The following is a 19,405-nucleotide window of genomic DNA, read 5'->3' as shown; positions in this document are numbered from 1 at the left end:
TGAGAGAGAGAGAGCGCCGTGAGAGAGAGAGCGCCGTGAGAGAGAGAGCGCCGTGAGAGAGAGAGCGCCGTGAGAGAGAGAGCGCCGTGAGAGAGAGAGCGCCGTGAGAGAGAGCGCCGTGAGAGAGAGAGAGCGCCGTGAGAGAGAGAGCGCCGTGAGAGAGAGAGCGCCGTGAGAGAGCTTCGTGTGTGAGAGAGAGAGCGCCGTGAGAGAGAGAGAGCGCCGTGAGAGAGAGAGAGCGCCGTGAGAGAGAGAGCGCCGTGAGAGAGAGAGAGCGCCGTGAGAGAGCGCCGTGAGAGAGCGCCGTGAGAGAGAGCGCCGTGAGAGAGCGTCGTGTGTGAGAGAGAGCGCCGTGAGAGAGCGTCGTGTGTGAGAGAGAGAGCGCCGTGAGAGAGAGAGAGCGCCGTGAGAGAGCGCCGTGTGTGAGAGAGAGCCGTGTGTGAGAGAGCCGTGTGTGTGTGAGAGAGCGCGGTGTGTGTGTGAGAGAGCGCCGTGAGAGAGAGAGAGCGCAGTGTGTGAGAGAGAGCGCAGTGTGTGAGAGAGCGCCGTGAGTGAGAGAGAGCGCCGTGAGAGAGAGCGCCGTATGTGTGTGAGAGAGCGCCGTGTGTGTGTGAGAGAGCGCCGTGAGAGAGAGAGAGCGCAGTGTGTGAGAGAGAGCGCAGTGTGTGAGAGAGAGCGCCGTGAGTGAGAGAGAGCGCCGTGTGTGAGAGAGAGCGCCGTGTGTGTGAGAGAGCGCCGTGTGTGTGAGAGAGCGCCGTGTGTGTGAGAGAGCGCCGTGTGTGAGAGAGAGCGCCGTGAGTGAGAGAGAGCGCCGTGAGAGAGAGCGCCGTGAGAGAGAGCGCGGTGTGTGTGAGAGAGAGAGCGCCGTGTGTGTGAGAGAGAGAGCACCCTGTGAGAGAGAGCGCCGTGAGAGAGAGCGCCGTGAGAGAGCGCCGTGAGAGAGCGCCGTGAGAGAGCGTCGTGTGTGAGAGAGAGCGCCGTGAGAGAGAGAGAGCGCCGTGAGAGAGAGAGAGCGCCGTGAGAGAGAGAGCGCCGTGAGAGAGAGAGAGCGCCGTGAGAGAGAGAGAGCGCAGTGTGTGAGAGAGAGAGCGCCGTGAGAGAGAGAGAGCGCCGTGAGAGAGAGAGAGCGCCGTGAGAGAGAGCGCCGTGAGAGAGAGAGCGCCGTGAGAGCGTCGTGTGTGAGAGAGAGCGCCGTGAGAGAGAGAGCGCCGTGAGAGAGCGTCGTGTGTGTGAGAGAGAGAGCGCCGTGAGAGAGAGAGCGCCGTGTGTGTGTGAGAGAGCGCCGTGAGAGAGAGAGAGCACCGTGTGAGAGAGCGCCGTGTGTGAAAGAGCGCCGTGTGTGAGAGCGCCGTGTGTGAGAGAGAGAGCGCCGTGAGAGAGAGCGCCGTGTGTGAGAGAGAGCGCCGTGTGTGTGAGAGAGCCGTGAGAGAGAGAGCGCCGTGTGTGTGTGAGAGAGCCGTGAGAGAGAGAGCGCCGTGATGACTCGGCGCCGTGTGTCTGCAGGAAGCTGGGCGCCAGCGAGGGAACCATCAACCAGGAGATCCAGCGCTACCAGCAGCTGGAGTCGGTGGCCGTCCAGGACATCCGGAGGGACGTCAGGAAGAAGCTGCGCCGCTCCAGCATGAGGGTCAGTTCGGGTCAAAGCCGTCACCGTAGCAACAGCAGCTACAGTTATTCATTTTTACTTCCTCTTAGATTCATCGTTGAGTTTTATTGCAAATACACAAACATTTAAATCCTGGAGACGATTTGAAGCTTCGGAAACGTTTCTAAGCTATTTATCCGTTATGAAGGTTTTTCAGTCGCTCAGCAGGAAGAAGCCAAACTGCTCACGGTTTCATTTGACCTTTTTTCATGGTTTTTCCTCATTATTTTCTTTAAAGTCCTGGAGGATGGTTCTGGTTCTGGTTCTGGTTCTGGTTCTGCTCTGACCCGTGTGTTTCCTGCAGGCTGCCTCCCTGAAGGATAAGTGGGGCCTCGGCTACAAACCCAGCTACAGCCGCTCCAAAAGCATCTCGGCGGCGGCGGGCCGGCCGCCTCAGAAACGGATCGAACGCCAGAGGTCAGAGGTCGAACGTAGAAACGTTGGGGTGCTCTGCAGCCGTTTCCTGTTGCGCTCTGATTGGCTCGGCTCTGCTGATGTCACAGGAAGCGTCTCTGTCACGTTTCTGTCTGCAGCTCTAAGATCGGGGACGTGGATGAGGTCCGTTTGGACGTGTCCGCTCCTTCGCCTCGCGTCACCTTCAACATCCACGAGCAGGTAAAGTCCGGCGCCCCCTGCTGGCGGGACGCGGACCGCTCAGCAGGATCCTGGAACCCTGTTGTCTAACGGATCTGTTTGACTTTATGTTTAAAGAATAAAGCTCAGCCGCTGGACTCTGAGCGTTCGCCTGTCGGCCCGGCAGACATATTCCAGGTAGACGGTTCAGTGTTAGGAAACCAAATCAGATCTGTGATGAGCTGAGAGTCGAATCACAACAGGAGGCTCTAACTTCACTCCTCAGACGTGTTTCTGCAGCCAAACGTGACGTCGTGATGCTGCGTAACCAATAACCGCCTCACCCTGTTGTGAATCTGCATCAGCACCTTTCCTCTGGTCTTTCTAACATCTCTGCATGTTTGGCTGAAGGCCTGAAGCTCAGCTTTTACTTCAGCGTTCTTGTGATTGTTGGGGCTTTTCTGGCTGTTTGAGCTGCTTCTCTGCAGCTGAGGTCATTTTATTTGGATGATCAAGTTCTCATTAATTCACACACAATCATCTACGTGTCGCTGAAGGCTCCACTGACCCGTTAGCCGTTTGTCACTAATTAACGGCAAATATTTAGTTAGCAAGCTAAATTTGTAGCTCTAAACTTTTAGCTCAAAGCTAAATATTTAGTTCCAAGTATTCTAACTATTAAGATCCAAGGTAAATATTTAGTTTGCAAACTCTGACTTAAATATTTAGCTAGCTAGAAAATCAAATATTTACCTTTGTGAATGTTTAGCTTCTGGCTTAGTTCTGAGCTGAAAGGCTGTGAAAACATTCAGCTTGGTAGTTCAGAGCGTTATCGGCTGATTTGGTAAAACGTTGAAGGAAAGTCGTGCTGCTCTGCACCAGAAGGTGGCGCTGTTGCAGGATTTGCCGCTTTGTGAATCTCACTGCGACTGATTTGCTGTTTTAAAGAGACCGGCGTCCGTCGGACTCCTCCCTCCGGTAGCTGTTAGTGAGCTTAGTCTCTGGTCCGGTTCCTGTTTTCACAGTTAGCTCTGCAGCTTTAGTCAGGCTTGTGTTCATCCGACTAGGAAACAAAACCCACTCAGCCGCCTGCAGAGCCGCCTGCAGGGCCGCCTGCAGGGCCGCCTGCAGGGCCGCCTGCAGGGCCGCCTGCACGGCCGCCTGCAGGGCCGCCTGCAGGGCCGCCTGCACGGCCGCCTGCAGGGCCGCCTGCAGGGCCGCCTGCACGGCCGCCTGCAGGGCCGCCTGCACGGCCGCCTGCAGAGCCGCCTGCAGGGCCGCCTGCACGGCCGCCTGCATGGCCGCCTGCACGGCCGCCTGCAGAGTTGCCTGCACGGCCGCCTGCAGAGTTGCCTGCATGGCCGCCTGCACGGCCGCCTGCAGAGTTGCCTGCAGAGCCGCCTGCAGGGCCGCCTGCACGGCCGCCTGCAGGGCCGCCTGCAGGGCCGCCTGCAGGGCCGCCTGCACGGCCGCCTGCAGGGCCGCCTGCAGGGCCGCCTGCACGGCCGCCTGCAGGGCCGCCTGCACGGCCGCCTGCAGGGCCGCCTGCAGGGCCGCCTGCACGGCCGCCTGCACGGCCGCCTGCAGGGCCGCCTGCACGGCCGCCTGCAGGGCCGCCTGCAGGGCCGCCTGCAGGGCCGCCTGCACCGCCGCCTGCAGAGCCGCCTGCAGGGCCGCAGGTGAGGCACGTTAACAGGGAATGCGTTGCAGCCTGCTGCTGTCGCAGGAAAGACATTTTTGCTGTATTTAAGACGCGCCGTGTCTGATCCGTGTAACTCCGCAGGACACAGGGACTCCAGCGGCAGGCAGGTCAGGGACAGCCGAGGCGCCGTTCGCTCAGGTGAGACGCAGCTGCAGAGCTGAGAAAGCAGTATGTGACGCAACATCGATGTGCGCATTACCGTAAAGTGTGCTGATCGACGGGTATGACAGAACGCCTGTTGTGTAAAATATGCACGCTAGTATCGGATCAGATTCAGAGAATTGAATCGATTCTAATTAAACCAGCAACAAAAGGCGAGTCGTTTCTAAAACCATAACCTGTTAGGTCTGCAGTTACTTTGTTCTGTTTTTTGGTTGTTTCTCAATATAATGTCCATGTTTTGGATAAAATGAGGCGACTTGATTATTGTTCACTAAAAGTTACTCATTTTTTTACTGTTTCCAACTTTAGGCAAGCATCAGGCTAATATACAAACTCTTAAAATAATTTAAAATATTATTAAAAAGTAGATTTTTTTAGAAACTCCATAGATTTTATAGATTAATTAGACAAACACTTAAGATCTTTAAATTCTGCTTAAAGTTTATTTTCAAATTCTACAGTCATGGCCCAAAGTTGTGAGAATGATTCAAATGTAAATTTTTACAAAGTCTACTGCTTCAGGTTTTATAATGGCACTTTGCATAAACTCCAGAATGTTGATCAGCTTAACAGCAAATTAATTGCAAAGTCAATATTTGCCTAGAAAATAAACTTTATCCCCCAAAACACATTTCAGCTTCATTGCAGCCTTAAAAGGACCAGCTAACATGGTTTCAGTGATTGATCCATTAACACAGCTGTGGGTGTTGATGAGGACAGGGCTGCAGATCCATCTGTCATGATTAAGTAAGAATGACACCACTGGACACTTTAAAAAGAGGCTGGTTATTGGCACCATTGTTTCTCTCTGTGAACCATGGTTACCTCTAAAGAAACATCATCATTGCACTGCACAACAACGGCCTAACGTTAATTAATTTCATTAATTAAATATAAATGTATTTCATATTTACGTTTTGACCTTATTCCTAACAAATGACCTGCGTCAGCCCCCGCCCCCCATGTTTTACCCCACCAGCGGACCTCTGACTGCCCAGCATGGTGGTGGCAGCATCATGCAGTGGTGTTGCTGGTTTATTGCAGAATGTAGGTGGAATAATGGAGGACGATGGACGCCTCACTGGTTCTGTTTGGGTTGTTCTGACCCGGTGCCATCAGAAGAACCTTTGACCCCGGTTTTGTGAAAGGTCAAGCTGTTTCCAAGGAGGCAGTTTCCTGCTTCCGTCCCAGAACCGCTCTGGGCCAGAAGGTCCACACGGTCCCCCAGCAGGATCAGAGCAGCCCAGCCCAACTTCCTGTCCCCTTCCCGTCCACTTCCTGTCCCCTTCCCGTCCACTTCCCGTCCCCTTCCCGTCCACTTCCCGTCCCCTTCCCGTCCACTTCCTGCCCACTTCCCGTCCACTTCCTGTCCACTTCCCGTCCACTTCCTGTCCACTTCCCGTCCACTTCCTGTCCCCTTCCCGTCCATTTCCCGTCCACTTCCCGTCCACTTCCTGTCCACTTCCTGCCCACTTCCCGTCCACTTCCTGTCCACTTCCCGTCCCCTTCCCGTCCACTTCCCGTCCCGTCCATTTCCTGTCCACTTCCCGTCCACTTCCTGTCCCCTTCCCGTCCACTTCCCGTCCCCTTCCCACCCACTTCCCGTCCCGTCCATTTCCGTCCACTTCCTGCCCACTTCCCGTCCACTTCCTGCCCACTTCCCATCCATTTCCCGTCCACTTCCTGTCCCCTTCCCGCCCACTTCCCGTCCCCTTCCCATCCACTTCCTGTCCCCTTCCCGTCCACTTCCTGTCCCCTTCCCGTCCACTTCCTGTCCCCTTCCCGTCCACTTCCTGTCCCCTTCCCGTCCACTTCCTGTCCCCTTCCCGTCCACTTCCTGTCCCCTTCCCGTCCACTTCCCGTCCACTTCCCGTCCCCTTCCCGTCCACTTCCCGTCCACTTCCTGTCCACTTCCCGTCCACTTCCTCTCCACTTCCCGTCCCCTTCCCGTCCACTTCCCGTCCCCTTCCCGTCCACTTCCCGTCCACTTCCCGTCCCGTCCATTTCCTGTCCCCTTCCAGTCCACTTCCCGTCTGCTCCACCCTCAGCTGGACCCGGTCAGAACCGGTTCTGTCTGGTTCGTGTCATGGCCGCTCTCTGGAGGGAGTTTGTCTGGTTACTGGTGTCGATGTTTTCTATCCCTGGTGGAAAATCTTCTCTGTTTCATGGCGCCGTTCGGTGGGTGGACATCGGGTCGCTTCGTCTTTTGGTTCTTTGGGTTTTCAGGCGGTCTCTAAGCCTGCGGGATGGTTTCACCCGTCCGTCTGGATCCCGCCGGTCTGACTCTCTGTCCCTCTCTGAAAGTTTCCCGAGGAGTCCGAGTGCGAGCTGTTGTCCGTCACCATCGACGACCCATCCCATCCTCACCCTCACCTCCATCCTCCATCCTCGGCGGAGGGCCAGCCGTCGGTGTTCAGTGCCCCCGCCACGCCCGCCGTCTTCTCACCCGCCGTTCCCTTCCAGCACTACGACTCCAGGCGCGACGACCTGTCCTCTTCGTCCTCCGAGGACTCTGAGAAGGAGGACGAGTTCGAGAGACCGCCGAGCTTCCGCCGGCCTCTGTGAGTGAAGCCGCGGGTTGGTTCTGTGCTGCCATGCTGACGTGGTTCTGAGTTGTGTCCGTTTGCTCTGGTTCCCGTGCCAACCTGATGGAGTTCAAACTCCAATATCGGCTCTGGCAGCACGAAGTCAGGACTGGAGCAAACCGGGGCTACAACTCGGAGCGATGCTCAGCTTCAGGCTCTAAATGGAGTCGCCCAAGTCCAGTCAGATTATCTCAGGATGAGCTGGCTGTCCATCTGTCCAGAGCTATTTAGCTAGTTGGGTAGCTATCTAGCTAGCTAGCTAAATGGATTCCTGGAAACTAGATAGCTGGATCGCCAGATGGACAGTTATCTGTTTTGCGATTTTGCTATATAGCTTGATAGATAGATTGAAAGTGAGCGAGTTATCAGCCTGGCTAAACATCTTTCGAGCTAGATTCTCCTTGCTGTGGTGATTTTCGGGTTAAATGTTGGTTCAGGAAGCCTCTGTGTTTCTCAGCCATCCGTCCCATAAGAAGCCGACGGGCTTCTCGGCCGTCAGCCAGTTGTTCAGCGAACGCTGGCCCGGCACGCCGGCCAGCCGCAGCTTCAGCAGTCCGGCGCCGGAGAAGAACATCGACTTCGAGCTGGACGTGCGCGTGGAGATCGACAGCGGGAAGTGCGTCCTTCACCCCACCACTCAGCAGTCGGAGCACGAGGACGTCGCCCTGCGCAGGTCAAACCCTCTCTCACTGGTTGGGTCTCTCACTGGTTGGGTCTCTCACTGGTTGGGTTCGTAAAGCCGCGCCGATGGAGAACTTCTTCTTCTTCTGTGTAGGAGCTGCGACCGCATCCTGAGGAGTCTGGACCAGGATTCTCCTCCAAAGAAGAAGAAGCTGCAGCCGGCCTACAGCTCCTCCACTCACCTCCTGGCCGGGAAGAAAGGCCCTGCCACCCTGCAGACCAAGTCCAACGACCTGGAGACGACGGTCTTCTACATCCCCGGCGTAGATGTGAAGGTCAGCAGCTCTCTGAATGTCCTCCTCTCTCTGGGTTTGGGATTATAATCTGAAATCTTTCGCTTCTCCTGCAGCTGCACTACAACTCCAAGACGCTGAAGACGGATTCTCCCAACGCCTCGCGGGGATCCTCTCTGCCCCGCACGCTCTCCAAAGAGTCCAAGCTGTATGGTATGAAAGATAGCGGCCCAAACCCCCCCAATGCTGTCCACTGCAAGACTAACTCGCTCCTACCTCCCCCACCTGTTGCTGCAGGTACCGTCCATTTCTCCGTTTATAGCTGCATGCTGTTGCACCTCTCTCCATCTGATGAGCTAATTGGACTCTGGATATCTGTGTTTATAGCTATCAAGCTTTCTATTGCTGGAGACTGCTAGCTACCTTTCCAACTAGCTAGCTAGCTATCTGTCCAGGTAACTTACTGGACAGGTAGCTAGCTGTCTGACTATTGAGCATATTGAGCTTTCTTGCTATCGAGCTATTATCAAGCCGTCTGTGGCCATGTGTAACTATCTACATAGCTAACTGGCTATCTAGACTTAGATACCCGTTCATCTAGCTAGATAGTTAGCTATCTATTTAGCTATTGAGTTATCGATATATGGATATCTTTCTAAAGATTGATATCTAGTTATTTATCTGTATAGATAGCTATCTAGCTATGTAGATAGCTACGTAGCTATCACTGTAGGTATATAACTATCTACATTGAAGCGTTTGTTTCTAGCTGCATGCTGTAGCTCCCTCTCCTCCGTCTGATGAACTAATGTGGGCTCTTCAGTATTTATCTTTCTATCTGTACAGCTATCTACGTAGCCAACAGTGAGACAGCTATGTAGCCTTAGCAATCTGTCTGGATAGCTAGCTATCTGTCTTTGTGTTGAAGGCTGTCAGTGTTTCTAGCTGCATGGCCCTCTCCTCTGGTCTGGATTGGAGTTCTTGTGGTCTACAGTTGAAGCGACCCGCTTCATGCAGACTGCTTCTAGCAGTTTCAGCTCTGGCTCTGTGTTCCTGCAGCCAAAGGGAAGGGCGTTGGTGGGGTGAAGACAGCCAAGCTGTACGCCTGGGTGGCGCTTCAGACTCTGCCGGAAGAAATGGTCATCAGTCCGTGTCTGCTGGACTTCCTGGAAAAAGCTCTGGAGACCATTCCCATCACGCCGGTGGACCGGAGCTATGCAGGTCGGTTTTGTGCCGCTGACGGTTTCTTCCACCGACTCGGCGCTCCTCATTTCACAGTCAATGTTTGTCTTGGTAGCCACGGCAACCCAGGAGGAGGACATGGGCCAGTTCGACCCGGTGGACCCGCTGGAGGAGTCCACCACCTCGCTGGTCTCCTCCTCCACCTCGGCCTACTCCTCGTTCCCGGTGGATGTGGTCGTCTACGTCAGAGTCCAGGTTTGACCCGAACCGTGACCTCTGCAGCTGCAGCTAGCCTCCCTGGTGCCGTTTGGTTCTGAAGGACCCGTCTGCTTCCAGCCCTCTCAGATCCGCTTCAGCTGCCTGCCCATGTCCAGGGTGGAGTGCATGCTGAAGCTGCCGTCGCTGGACCTGGTGTTCTCCTCCAACCGCGGAGAACTGGAGACGCCGACAGGAACCAACACCATGGACGGGCCGCACGCGCCGTCCTCCACCCCGCCGGGGCAACACAACCCCAAGCTGCCCCCCAGCAGAGGTAGGGGGAAAGTTCTGCTGGGACCCGCTGGATTCTTGACAACAATTGGCACACTACCGCAAATGCGCTAATAGCAAAGCTAATTTTTCATTTGCCGTTTTTGCTAACTTTGAAAATCCTTTGTGCTCATAGTTTTTTTATGAATAAATTATAAAGTGTTAATTAACATGACTTATTACAAATTTTACATAAAATGGTGTTAGTGGATTGTCTGGTTCTGGTTAGCTAACGGACGGTGTGTCTGGTTCTGGTTAGCTAACGGACGGTGCGTTTGTTCTGGTTAGCTAACGGACGGTGTGTCTGGTTCTGGTTAGCTAACGGACGGTGCGTTTGTTCTGGTTAGCTAACGGACGGTCTGTCTGGTTCTGGTTAGCTAACGGACGGTGCGTCTGGTTCTGGTTAGCTAACGGACGGTGCGTCTGGTTCTTGTTTGCTAACGGGTGGTGTGTCTGGTTCTGGTTAGCTAACGGGCGGTGTGTCTGGTTCTGGTTAGCTAACGGACGGTGTGTCTGGTTCTGGTTAGCTAACGGAGGGTGCGTCTGGTTCTGGTTAGCTAACGGAGGGTGCGTCTGGTTCTGGTTAGCTAACGGACGGTGCGTTTGTTCTGGTTAGCTAACGGACGGTGTGTCTGGTTCTGGTTAGCTAACGGACGGTGTGTCTGGTTCTGGTTAGCTAACGGACGGTGTGTCTGGTTCTGGTTAGCTAACGGACGGTGTGTCTGGTTCTGGTTAGCTAACGGACGGTGTGTCTGGTTCTGGTTAGCTAACGGACGGTGTGTCTGGTTCTGGTTAGCTAACGGACGGTGCGTTTGTTCCAGCGTCTCCCCAGCTGGGCAGCCCGTTGGGCCGAAGCCGCCACAGCAGCAGCCAGTCGGACCTGACCGGGCCGCCCAGCAACTCGTCCGGCCTGAGCTTCACCGCCTGCATGTCGGACTTCTCCCTCTACGTGTTCCACCCGTACGGCGCCGGGAAGCAGAAATCGGCCGTCACGGGCCTGCCTCCGGGCCCCGGGCCTCTAGGTAAGCGGCCGAACGCCGAGCTTTAAGGTCACAGAGCGGCAGGCCGACCTCTGACCCCGGTCTCCCGCAGACGACGAGCCGTCGTCGGTGACGGGCCGGAAGGACTCGCTGTGCATCAACCTGGAGTTCGTGAAGGTCAGCCTGTCGCGCATGAGGCGCACCGGAGCGCCGACCTTCATCGAGAGCTTCGTCTCCAAGGGAGGCAAGATGGACACCACCCTGATCAACATCTCAGGTAGGAGCCCATCAGCCGGGCAAACTAAGGACACCCTGCAGAAACTAAGTGCGCCCTGTGCCCAGTTCTGGTCCGTTCATGGATGCTCAGGTTCTTTGACCTGCTGCAGCATCTCTGTCTGGTTCGAGGTCTGGGCTTTGAGTAGGCCGTCCTGTTGTAGATCAGCTGCTGAGTTTTGGGTCTTGGTTCTGTTGATGACCCGGTTTGGACCGAGCCTCAGCTGTTGGCGGATGGTCTGGCATTAAAGGTGTCCAGTTCCTGCAGCTGAGGAGCGGTCCCACAACATGACCCCTCCACCGCCGTGCTCCAGTCTGGCTAGCGGGGTGTACTTATTGAATCAAAGGTCAGGCTGCAGCGTCTCCTAGCAACCGGCTGGAGGACAGGCCGGGCTCGGCCAGCAGGGGGCGCAGCAGCAGGTCTCTGAATCAGGTTTCAGCAGCGATGTTGTGGCAGTAGAGGAAGTGACATCAGTTAAACAGGAAGCTGTCGTTGCAGCCGTGTGCGACATCGGGTCGGCTTCCTTCAAGTACGACATGCGGCGCCTGAGCGAGATCCTGGCGTTCCCCCGGGCCTGGTACCGACGCAGCATCGCCAGGCGCCTCTTCCTGGGAGACCAGACCATCAACCTGCCCCGTAAGCACTTCCTGCCGCTGAGCTCCTGACGCTCTGCGGCGGCGGCCGTCTCATCAGCCGTTTCCCTCCGCAGCCTCGGGTCCCGCCACCCCGGACTCGGCGGAGAGCATCGCCCAGCACCTGTCGCCCGAGTCCAGCCGGAAGGCGTACTGGAGGACGTGGGACGGCGGCTCGGCGGCGCCGCACGCGCCGCAGTCGCCCAACGTCTTCTCAGAGCACGCCAACATGTCGCCCGGCGGCCTGGGCCACCTCAAGTCCCCGGCGCCCGGCCGCACCCGCAGCGTGTCCGACTCGTCCGCCCCCAGGACCGGTAACTGCCCCCGCGGGTCAAACCGCCCCGGCGCCGGCTTCCTCCTGACCTTTGACCTCTCTCCTGCAGAGCCCGTGGCCAAAACCTCGACGCCCGCCTTTGGGAAGAACGGGAAGTCGGCCGGCCAGCAGGGGTCGCCGTGGGAGACGCTGGTGGTGTTCGCCATCAACCTGAAACAGCTGACCGTCCAGATGAACATGAGCAACGTCATGGGCAACAACACGTAGGTGGTCGCCTAGCAACCAGCAGGCGTTTTACCCCGAGGCCGGCCGAGGTTCTGCTGGGTCCAGAAATTAGTAGATCAGAAAAAAATCAAAGGTGGTGAACTTCTGGCAGCTCCTGATTGGCCAGACTGCAGGTTAGCAGCTTAGCATTAGCCTCTGCTAATTTTTAAAAATGTTTGTTAGCAGAGAAAGGAAACGGATGAAGGCTTTGATCTGACACCAAACATGTGCATCTCATTGGAGATTTCAAAATTACATTTTCCACCACCACCTTGGCGGCCATCTTGAAAACTGCTGGGTGTTGTGGAGCTGAGTTTGCCTGTGGATGATGGCGGCCTTCCTGCGGTTGCAGCTGGACCACCAGCGGCCTGAAGAGCCAGGGCCGCCTGTCGGTGGGCAGCAACCGCGACCGCGAGATCAGCATGTCGGTGGGCCTGGGCCGCTCCAAGCTCGACTCCAAGGGCGGCGTGGTGGGCGGCAACATCGACGTCAACACCCTGGAGATGGTCGGTGAGTCAACGCCGGCCGCAGCTCCTTCAGACTAGCCAGAGCAATTAGCAAACAGCTGCTGAGCTCATTATGGAGCTGCAGCGCTGGAAAAGACGTTGAGGGGTTAATAGAGGAGCCATGTTGGAATGACTTCCTGGAGGCGGAGCTTCTTAAAGAGTAGGAGCTTCTTAAAGAGACAGACGCCCAATTTGAAGGTATTAAATAAGGAAGTAAAAAATTGTCATATTTGATATATTCAGCACTTTTATAGCAACTGAAGGTAATATAGTTTCTGGATTGTTCTACAAAATGATTCTGTTTGCCGGGAATATATCAAAAACTGCCCCTTTAAATTCATGTATTTAAAATTAAGGCCCTAAAATTCGGTAGCTGACCTTAAATATGTTAATCACGGGTCTGTGCTTCACAGAACTACTGTATCTCATTGCATGAAGTTTGTTTTTCTGTCCAAGATTTCCTCATTGTGTTCTGCGACTACCGCTAACTAGATGCTAACACACCCTAGCTAGCTAGCTAGCTAGCTAGCTAGCTAGCTTCCTGGCTGACGTCTGTGGCTGACGCTGCATTCATTCTGTGCCACTGAGCTCTGCTGAGAGTAAATGCAGAGTGGGCTCTGCTCTCAGCCGTGTGTGAGTGGCTCTGCGGTTTCTGCAGCCCACATCTCGGAGCATCCCAACCAGCAGCCCGGCCACAAGATCCAGATCACCATGGGCTCCACGGAGGCGCGGGTCGACTACATGGGCTCCAGCATCCTGATGGGCGTGTTCAGCAACGCCGACCTGCAGCTGCAGGACGAGTGGAAGGTCAACCTGTGTACGGTGGACAGCAGCCTGTCCGAGAAGAGGTACGGCTGGGGTCAGGGGTCGCCGCCAGGCGGCACCCTGGAGTCACTGCATTTCCCTATTAGCAGACAAACAAGATGCTCAGTCTGCCTCATCCCAACAGTTTGGTTCACAATCTGGATCTAAAACTCTCAGTAACTTTAGTTGGCAGAAAGAAATAAAAATAAAGTGTTTTAATCTCGTCTGATTGGCTGATTTTGTGCAAAATGTTAAAAAGTCGAAAGTGAAGAAGTGGAAATAAATATTTTACAGTTTGGTGTAAAAATAAACATCCGAGTGAATCATCTTCACTTTTTCTTCAGACTGGATTAAATGCAACAAACCAGTTTAAAGACTTAAAATAATAAACAATAAAAGCAGCTGGAGGTCAGTCCAGGTACATTTCTGAGCAGTGCGTAGTGACTCATCTGTCTCTGTCCTCCAGTGAGATCTTTGTGCACGGCGACCTGCAGTGGGACATCTTCCAGGTCATCATCTCTCGCTCCACAACGCCCGACCTCATCAAGATCGGCATGAAGCTTCAGGAGTTTTTCACGCAGCAGTTCGACACCAGCAAGCGGGCGCTGTCCACCTGGGGCCCCGGGCCCTACCTGCCCCCCAAAACGCCCGTCATCAGCGCCGAGAAGGGAGCTGCGGAGCTCTGTAAGGGCCAGCGGGGGGCGCGCCGCTCACTGCGGCCTCAGATTGTCAGGTTAACCTCCTCCCGTCTCCCCAGACGTGGACGCCGCCCATCATCGCCACTGGCCCGACGTGCTGAAGGTCGTCGCCGGCTGCCACATCTCGCTCTTCCAGACGCCGCTCCCCGAAGACGCCGTGCAGCTCGGCGGCTCCATGAGTCTCCATGGCAACCACACGACGCTGGCCTGCTTCCACGGGCCCAACTTCCGGTCCAAGTCCTGGGCGCTGTTCCACCTGGAGGAGCCCAACATCGCCTTCTGGACCGAGGCGCAGAAGATCTGGGAGGACGGTGAGGGAGCGGCGTCTGCCGCCCGATCGGCCGCGCACCGCTTCCTGCCCCACTGACTCACTTCCTGTCTGGCTGCAGGCTCCAGAGACGACTCCACCTACATCGTGCAGACGCTGGACTTCCATCTTGGCCACAACACCATGGTAACGAAGCCGTGCGGCGCCCTGGAGAGTCCCATGGCGACCATCACCAAGATCACCCGCGGCCGCCACGAGAACCCGCCGCACGGCGTCGCCACAGTGAAGGAGTGGTTCAACTACGTCACCGCCATGCGTAACAAAGGTACCGCCCACAGAACCCAGCGGGCTCAAGGTGAGGCGCCTGGGCCGCTTGTGGCCCCTGGGCTGCTTTATCTACGGCCCGACGACTCGAGAAGAAAGAGAAAAATCAGGACCAAACTTTGAGTTTCGTCGTAAAAAGTAAATTTCTGCAAGCTTCCTGGTTTGTTTCTGTTGTCATGGTAACCAGGGACTCGCTGGGATCCCAGATCTGCTGGATTAAAACGTTTCTGAATACAGGAAGAGTTTTTAGATCCAGATCAGAAAGATGAAATGTTATTCCAGCTTTCCAGATTATATAAAATAATTAATGCTTTGTTCATTGTTGATCACCTCACAACAGATTTCAGCTTTTAAAATAGTTACTGGTTTTCAGTCATTTTACACCTTTCAGCTGAAAACAGAGAAACGACACGGACAGAACCAGAACAGAAACATTTCATTTCTATCGCGGACAAGAACACAGTTTATTAAAGCTTATTAAAGTGTATTACAGTTTAATAAGCTTATTATTATTTAATAAAGCTTTAATAAGGTTTATTAAAACTTGTTAAAGTTTATTAAAGCATTAATAAGGTTTAATGAAGTTTATTAATGTTTAAAAGCTTATCATTAAAGCTTTAATAAGGTTTATTAAAGCTTATTAAAGTGTATTAAACATGAAGAATCAAAAAAAGAAAAACACGGACAAAACCAGAACAGAAATATTTCATTTCTATCGCGGACAAGAACACAGTTTATTAAAGCTTATTATTATTTAATAAAGCTTTAATAAGGTTTATTAAAACTTGTTAAAGTTTATTAAAGCATTAATAAGGTTTAATGAAGTTTATTAATGTTTAAAAGCTTATCATTAAAGCTTTAATAAGGTTTATTAAAGCTTATTAAAGTGTATTAAACATGAAGAATCAAAAAAAGAAAAACACGGACAAAACCAGAACAGAAATATTTCATTTCCATCGCTGACAAGAACACAAAATTTATTAAAGTGTATTAATGTTTAATAAGCTTATCATTATTTAATAAAGCTTTAATAAACCTTATTAAAGGTTTATTAAAGCATATTAATAAGCATTAATATTAATGCTTATTAATATGCTTTAATAAGGCTTACTGAAGTTTGTTAGTTTATTAATGTTTAATAAGCTTATCATTAAAGGTTTAATAAGGTTTATTAAAGCTTATTAAACATGAAGAATCAGCGCAGCAGAGACTTTGCTGAATGTTTTCCTAAAACACAATAAAACTTTATTGTGTTTGTCCAGCAAAGGATCCATTTCTGTGTTATAATCCATAATGAATGTGGCGCCTCGGTGACCTCTGACCCCCTGCTGCAGAGCTGAACCTGCTGCGTAACGTGGACTCCAGCGGCGCGCAGAGCAGCGAGGCGGCGCGCCGCTCCAGCCTCCTCAGCAGCTTCCGGGGTTCGCACGCCTACGACCACGAGACCGAGACCATCTTCGCCCTACCCAGAATGCAGCTGGACTTCAAGTCCATCCACGTGCAGGACGCCGACGAGCCGGCGCTGAGCGGTGGGTGGGCCGCCGGTGTCCCGGTTCCGCTCTGGGCTCCGGTTCTGACCCGGCTCCGGTCTCTGTTGCAGACGCCGGCGGTAAGCCGAAGGTGGAGTGCAGCATGGTGACGGAGTTCACCGACCACATCTGCGTTACCATGGACGCGGAGCTCATCATGTTCCTGCACGACCTGGTGTCCGCCTACCTGAAGGAGAAGGAGAAAGGTGAGCTCACCTGGTCACCATGGCGACCAGCTTCAGGCCGAAACCCGCAGCTGGTGAACAACGTCTCCTCTTCCTCAGCGCTCTTCGCCCCGCGGCTGCTCGTCGCCCGGCAGGGCCAGAAGAGCCCCACGGCGCCGCAGGACGACGGCGGCGCGCAGAGCGAACGCGACGACGCCGTCAGCTACACCACCGTGGACTGGAGGGAGTTCATGTGCAACACCTGGCACCTGGAGCCCACGCTCAGGTGAGGCCGCAGGCCCCGCCCCCACGCTGACCCACAATGATCCAGAACGAATCACAGCCTGGAGCCGATATGATTATTAATGTACTCAATAATCACAATAATTAACGAAATTTAGTAAAAAAACTAAATTATGAGGAAATGAATCAAACATTTGAGTCACATTAAGTTAATGAATGGATTCAGTAAAACAGTCAGAATCTGTTATTGCAGCTTCTGTTGATAATAAAAGGCCATGAATGGAGGCCTGGCTGGTCGCAGGTTCGATTCCCGGCCTGGAGGCGTCTGCTGCTCGTCCTCCTGCTTCCACATAAACAATAAAATGCTTTTCAGGTCATGATCTGATTTTTATATAAAATATAAAACTGTTTTTCACCAGATTTAGTTTCATCTGAGACAAAATAAATGATTTACTAAAATATAGAGAACTATTTATCTACAGCAGAAGCTGAACATGGTGGTGATGCGTTTCCTGCTCAGAGCTTCTTTATCCTGAGGCCTGTGCTGGGCGGCCATCTTGTTTGTGTCCAGGCTGATCTCCTGGACCGGCAGGAAGATCGACCCGGTCGGGGTGGATTACATCCTGCAGAAGCTGGGCTTCCACCACGCCCGCACCACCATCCCCAAGTGGCTGCAGCGCGGCGTCATGGACCCGCTGGACAAGGTTCTGTCGGTTCTGATCAAGAAGCTGGGCGCCGCCCTGCAGGACGAGAAGGACAGGAAGGGGCGGGACAAAGAGGAGCACTGAGGGAGGGACTGGGACCCACCGGAACCAAACCAGAGCAGAACTGGGACACCCAGCAGAGATACTACAGGGACCCAATTGGGACCAAAGTGGACCTGAGATTGAACTGGGACCCATCCGGACTGATTCCTCTTCATCCAGAACCACGCTGCTGCTGCTGGACGGCCTAGTTCATGTAAACGCAGCCTGGCCTTTTCTTTGTTTCCCATGGAGACGATCAGGCATGCTTCCTGTAGGATAGTGACATCAGCAGCTGCTCCGCAGACCTCAATGGCTGTTTTAACTTTATTTAGGAGCGGCGCCACCTGCTGGAGCGGCGCCACCTGGTGGAGCGGCGCCACCTGGTGGAGCGGCGCCACCTGGTGGTGCGGCTTCACCTGGTGGAGCGGCGCCACCTGGTGGAGCGGCTTCACCTGGTGGAGCGGCTTCACCTGGTGGTGCGGCTCCGCCTGGTGGTGCGGCGCCACCTGGTGGAGCGGCACCGCCTGTTTTACTCGCACATAGATCCGTTTCTTAAGTCTGTTGATTTCTTAACTAATAAAACCGTTCAAGGTCAAACCAGGAAGTGATTTCTTCATCGGGTCCCCTCAGTTTGGGACAGTTCTCCAGGTTCTCCAGGCTCTCCAGGTTCTCCAGGCTCTCCAGGTTCTCCAGGCTAACCACCAAACCCTCTGAGCCTTTTGGACCTCCAGCTGAGGTCGCCGCTTGGTGAAAGATTCGTTTCCATGCCAACGACCAGTTGGAGGAGGGGGTGGGGGGGATGTTGGAGCAGATCCTGAAACGAAGATGAGAAAAGGGAATCATCCCAGATTCACTTCGTAATTTAGATGAACTTGCCCGGTTCCAGATCTGTAAAGAGCCCGGTCTGGCCCGGTTCTGGTCCGGTTCTGGCCCGGCGCCGTGAACATGGCCGCCGCCTCTCTGAGCTTCCAGCGGCGGCATCAGGTTTGGTTCTGGTCCGTCCAGCTGCTCCGCTCTGCAGCGCGTCGCTTTTATTTCTTCTTCTTGAGCGGAAGCGTCTAAACATGACGGCTGGGCCGCCGGCCAGCAGGGGGCGGTGGAGGCGCCGCTCCATCACCGCCGGCCAGCAGGGGGCGGTGGAGGCGCCGCTCCATCACCGCCGGCCAGCAGGGGGCGGTGGAGGCGCCGCTCCATCACCGCCGGCCAGCAGGGGGCGGTGGAGGCGCCGCTCCATCACCGCCGGCCAGCAGGGGGCGGTGGAGGCGCCGCTCCATCACCGCCGGCCAGCAGGGGGCGGTGGAGGCGCCGCTCCATCACCGCCGGCCAGCAGGGGGCGGTGGAGGCTCCGCTCCATCACCGCCGGCCAGCAGGGGGCGGTGGAGGCGCCGCTCCATCACCGCCGGCCAGCAGGGGGCGGTGGAGGCGCCGCTCCATCACCGCCGGCCAGCAGGGGGCGGTGGAGGCGCCGCTCCATCACCGCCGGCCAGCAGGGGGCGGTGGAGGCGCCGCTCCATCACCGCCGGCCAGCAGGGGGCGGTGGAGGCGCCGCTCCATCACCGGAGAGCCAGAGGCTGCGGAGGTCAGGACGGCAGTGATGATGGTTAAATACAGGAACCGGGTGAAAGTGGGGCGGTTCGGTCGGGTTCTGTGATCCCTGAAAGGTTCAGCTGGAGGAGCAGCTGGAAAGAACCGACGGTTCACTGCAGCCGAGACTCGATAGTTTTTAGAGAACAATATAAAACACTTAATCAGTTAATAAATAGCTTTATTCCCACTTCATATGGTTCTGAACTGTTCTGCTGCAGCAGGTCCAACATGTGGATCCATTATTTTTTAGCTTCAGCTAAATTTCAGTGCGTTAGGTTTGGCGTCAGCTCCGATAATGTTTCTGTGTTGAGCCGTTTAGCTGACAGTACTTTGTGTTTAGCAGTTTAATTTTAACTACCTCGATCATTTATTTTGTATTTTTGTTGCTGCGTTTGTGTTGTGGAGTTTGATCTTTCATGGGTCGTCGCTTCGTGGTTTCCCCTCCTTCAGGTTTTCTGTTGCTTTGGTTCTGAATATTCTGTGGTTCTGGGCAGCAGGACCAAGTTGTCTTCAGGTAACGAAGCTCTTGGCCGTGATGACGGGAATCCGGATGGGCCTCAGCTGAACTCGGGGCTCCTTCCTTCCTGATGGACTTTCTAATCCGCTTCAGCTCCTTCGCCTGGAATTAAAAGCGCCTCGGCGGATTAGCCGCTAGCTGCTCCACCTGTGGTTCGGTTAAGCAAACCTGCAGGACGGGAAGCTCATTCATCAATCTGGTTTCCAGGGTGGCAGATTGAGGTTGCCATGGCAACAGCTCAGGGTTTATTAGGAGGCCGGTTTATAAAATAAACCTGAACACACACAAAAGGTTTGGTTCAGTT

At 54.4% G+C, this 19,405-nt stretch overlaps 1 protein-coding gene across 21 annotated transcripts in view; it reads left to right on the top strand.

Moving 5' to 3' along the window:
- Positions 1-17,594, top strand: part of kiaa1109 (KIAA1109 ortholog) — a 64,201-nt gene extending 46,607 nt beyond the window's left edge. For 10 of the 21 annotated variants that reach the window (XM_081603446.1, XM_081603444.1, XM_081603447.1 and 7 more), the window contains 25 exons: positions 1,504-1,627; positions 1,950-2,062; positions 2,179-2,260; positions 2,357-2,416; positions 6,387-6,643; positions 7,125-7,340; positions 7,443-7,623; positions 7,698-7,878; positions 8,641-8,802; positions 8,879-9,018; positions 9,100-9,295; positions 10,113-10,313; positions 10,384-10,548; positions 11,044-11,181; positions 11,255-11,491; positions 11,561-11,714; positions 12,068-12,225; positions 12,880-13,069; positions 13,492-13,709; positions 13,783-14,034; positions 14,113-14,316; positions 15,650-15,844; positions 15,916-16,050; positions 16,129-16,294; positions 16,823-17,594. In XM_081603446.1, the coding sequence (XP_081459572.1) occupies positions 1,504-1,627; positions 1,950-2,062; positions 2,179-2,260; positions 2,357-2,416; positions 6,387-6,643; positions 7,125-7,340; positions 7,443-7,623; positions 7,698-7,878; positions 8,641-8,802; positions 8,879-9,018; positions 9,100-9,295; positions 10,113-10,313; positions 10,384-10,548; positions 11,044-11,181; positions 11,255-11,491; positions 11,561-11,714; positions 12,068-12,225; positions 12,880-13,069; positions 13,492-13,709; positions 13,783-14,034; positions 14,113-14,316; positions 15,650-15,844; positions 15,916-16,050; positions 16,129-16,294; positions 16,823-17,039 (4,342 nt within the window). In that variant the 3' untranslated portion in view covers positions 17,040-17,594. Of the gene's footprint in view, positions 1-1,503; positions 1,628-1,949; positions 2,063-2,178; positions 2,261-2,356; positions 2,417-4,001; positions 4,059-6,386; positions 6,644-7,124; positions 7,341-7,442; positions 7,624-7,697; positions 7,879-8,640; positions 8,803-8,878; positions 9,019-9,099; positions 9,296-10,112; positions 10,314-10,383; positions 10,549-11,043; positions 11,182-11,254; positions 11,492-11,560; positions 11,715-12,067; positions 12,226-12,879; positions 13,070-13,491; positions 13,710-13,782; positions 14,035-14,112; positions 14,317-15,649; positions 15,845-15,915; positions 16,051-16,128; positions 16,295-16,822 lie in introns of all 21 variants that reach the window. The other 11 variants (XM_081603450.1, XM_081603462.1, XM_081603460.1 and 8 more) reach the window with 7 other exon arrangements.
- Positions 17,595-19,405: the final 1,811 nt, after the last annotated feature.

This window comes from Poecilia reticulata, chromosome 22 (assembly GCF_904066995.2).
Source record: "Poecilia reticulata chromosome 22, P_reticulata-male-v2, whole genome shotgun sequence".
Lineage (NCBI taxonomy): Eukaryota > Metazoa > Chordata > Actinopteri > Cyprinodontiformes > Poeciliidae > Poecilia > Poecilia reticulata.
This window is presented reverse-complemented; position numbering and strand designations above follow the sequence as displayed.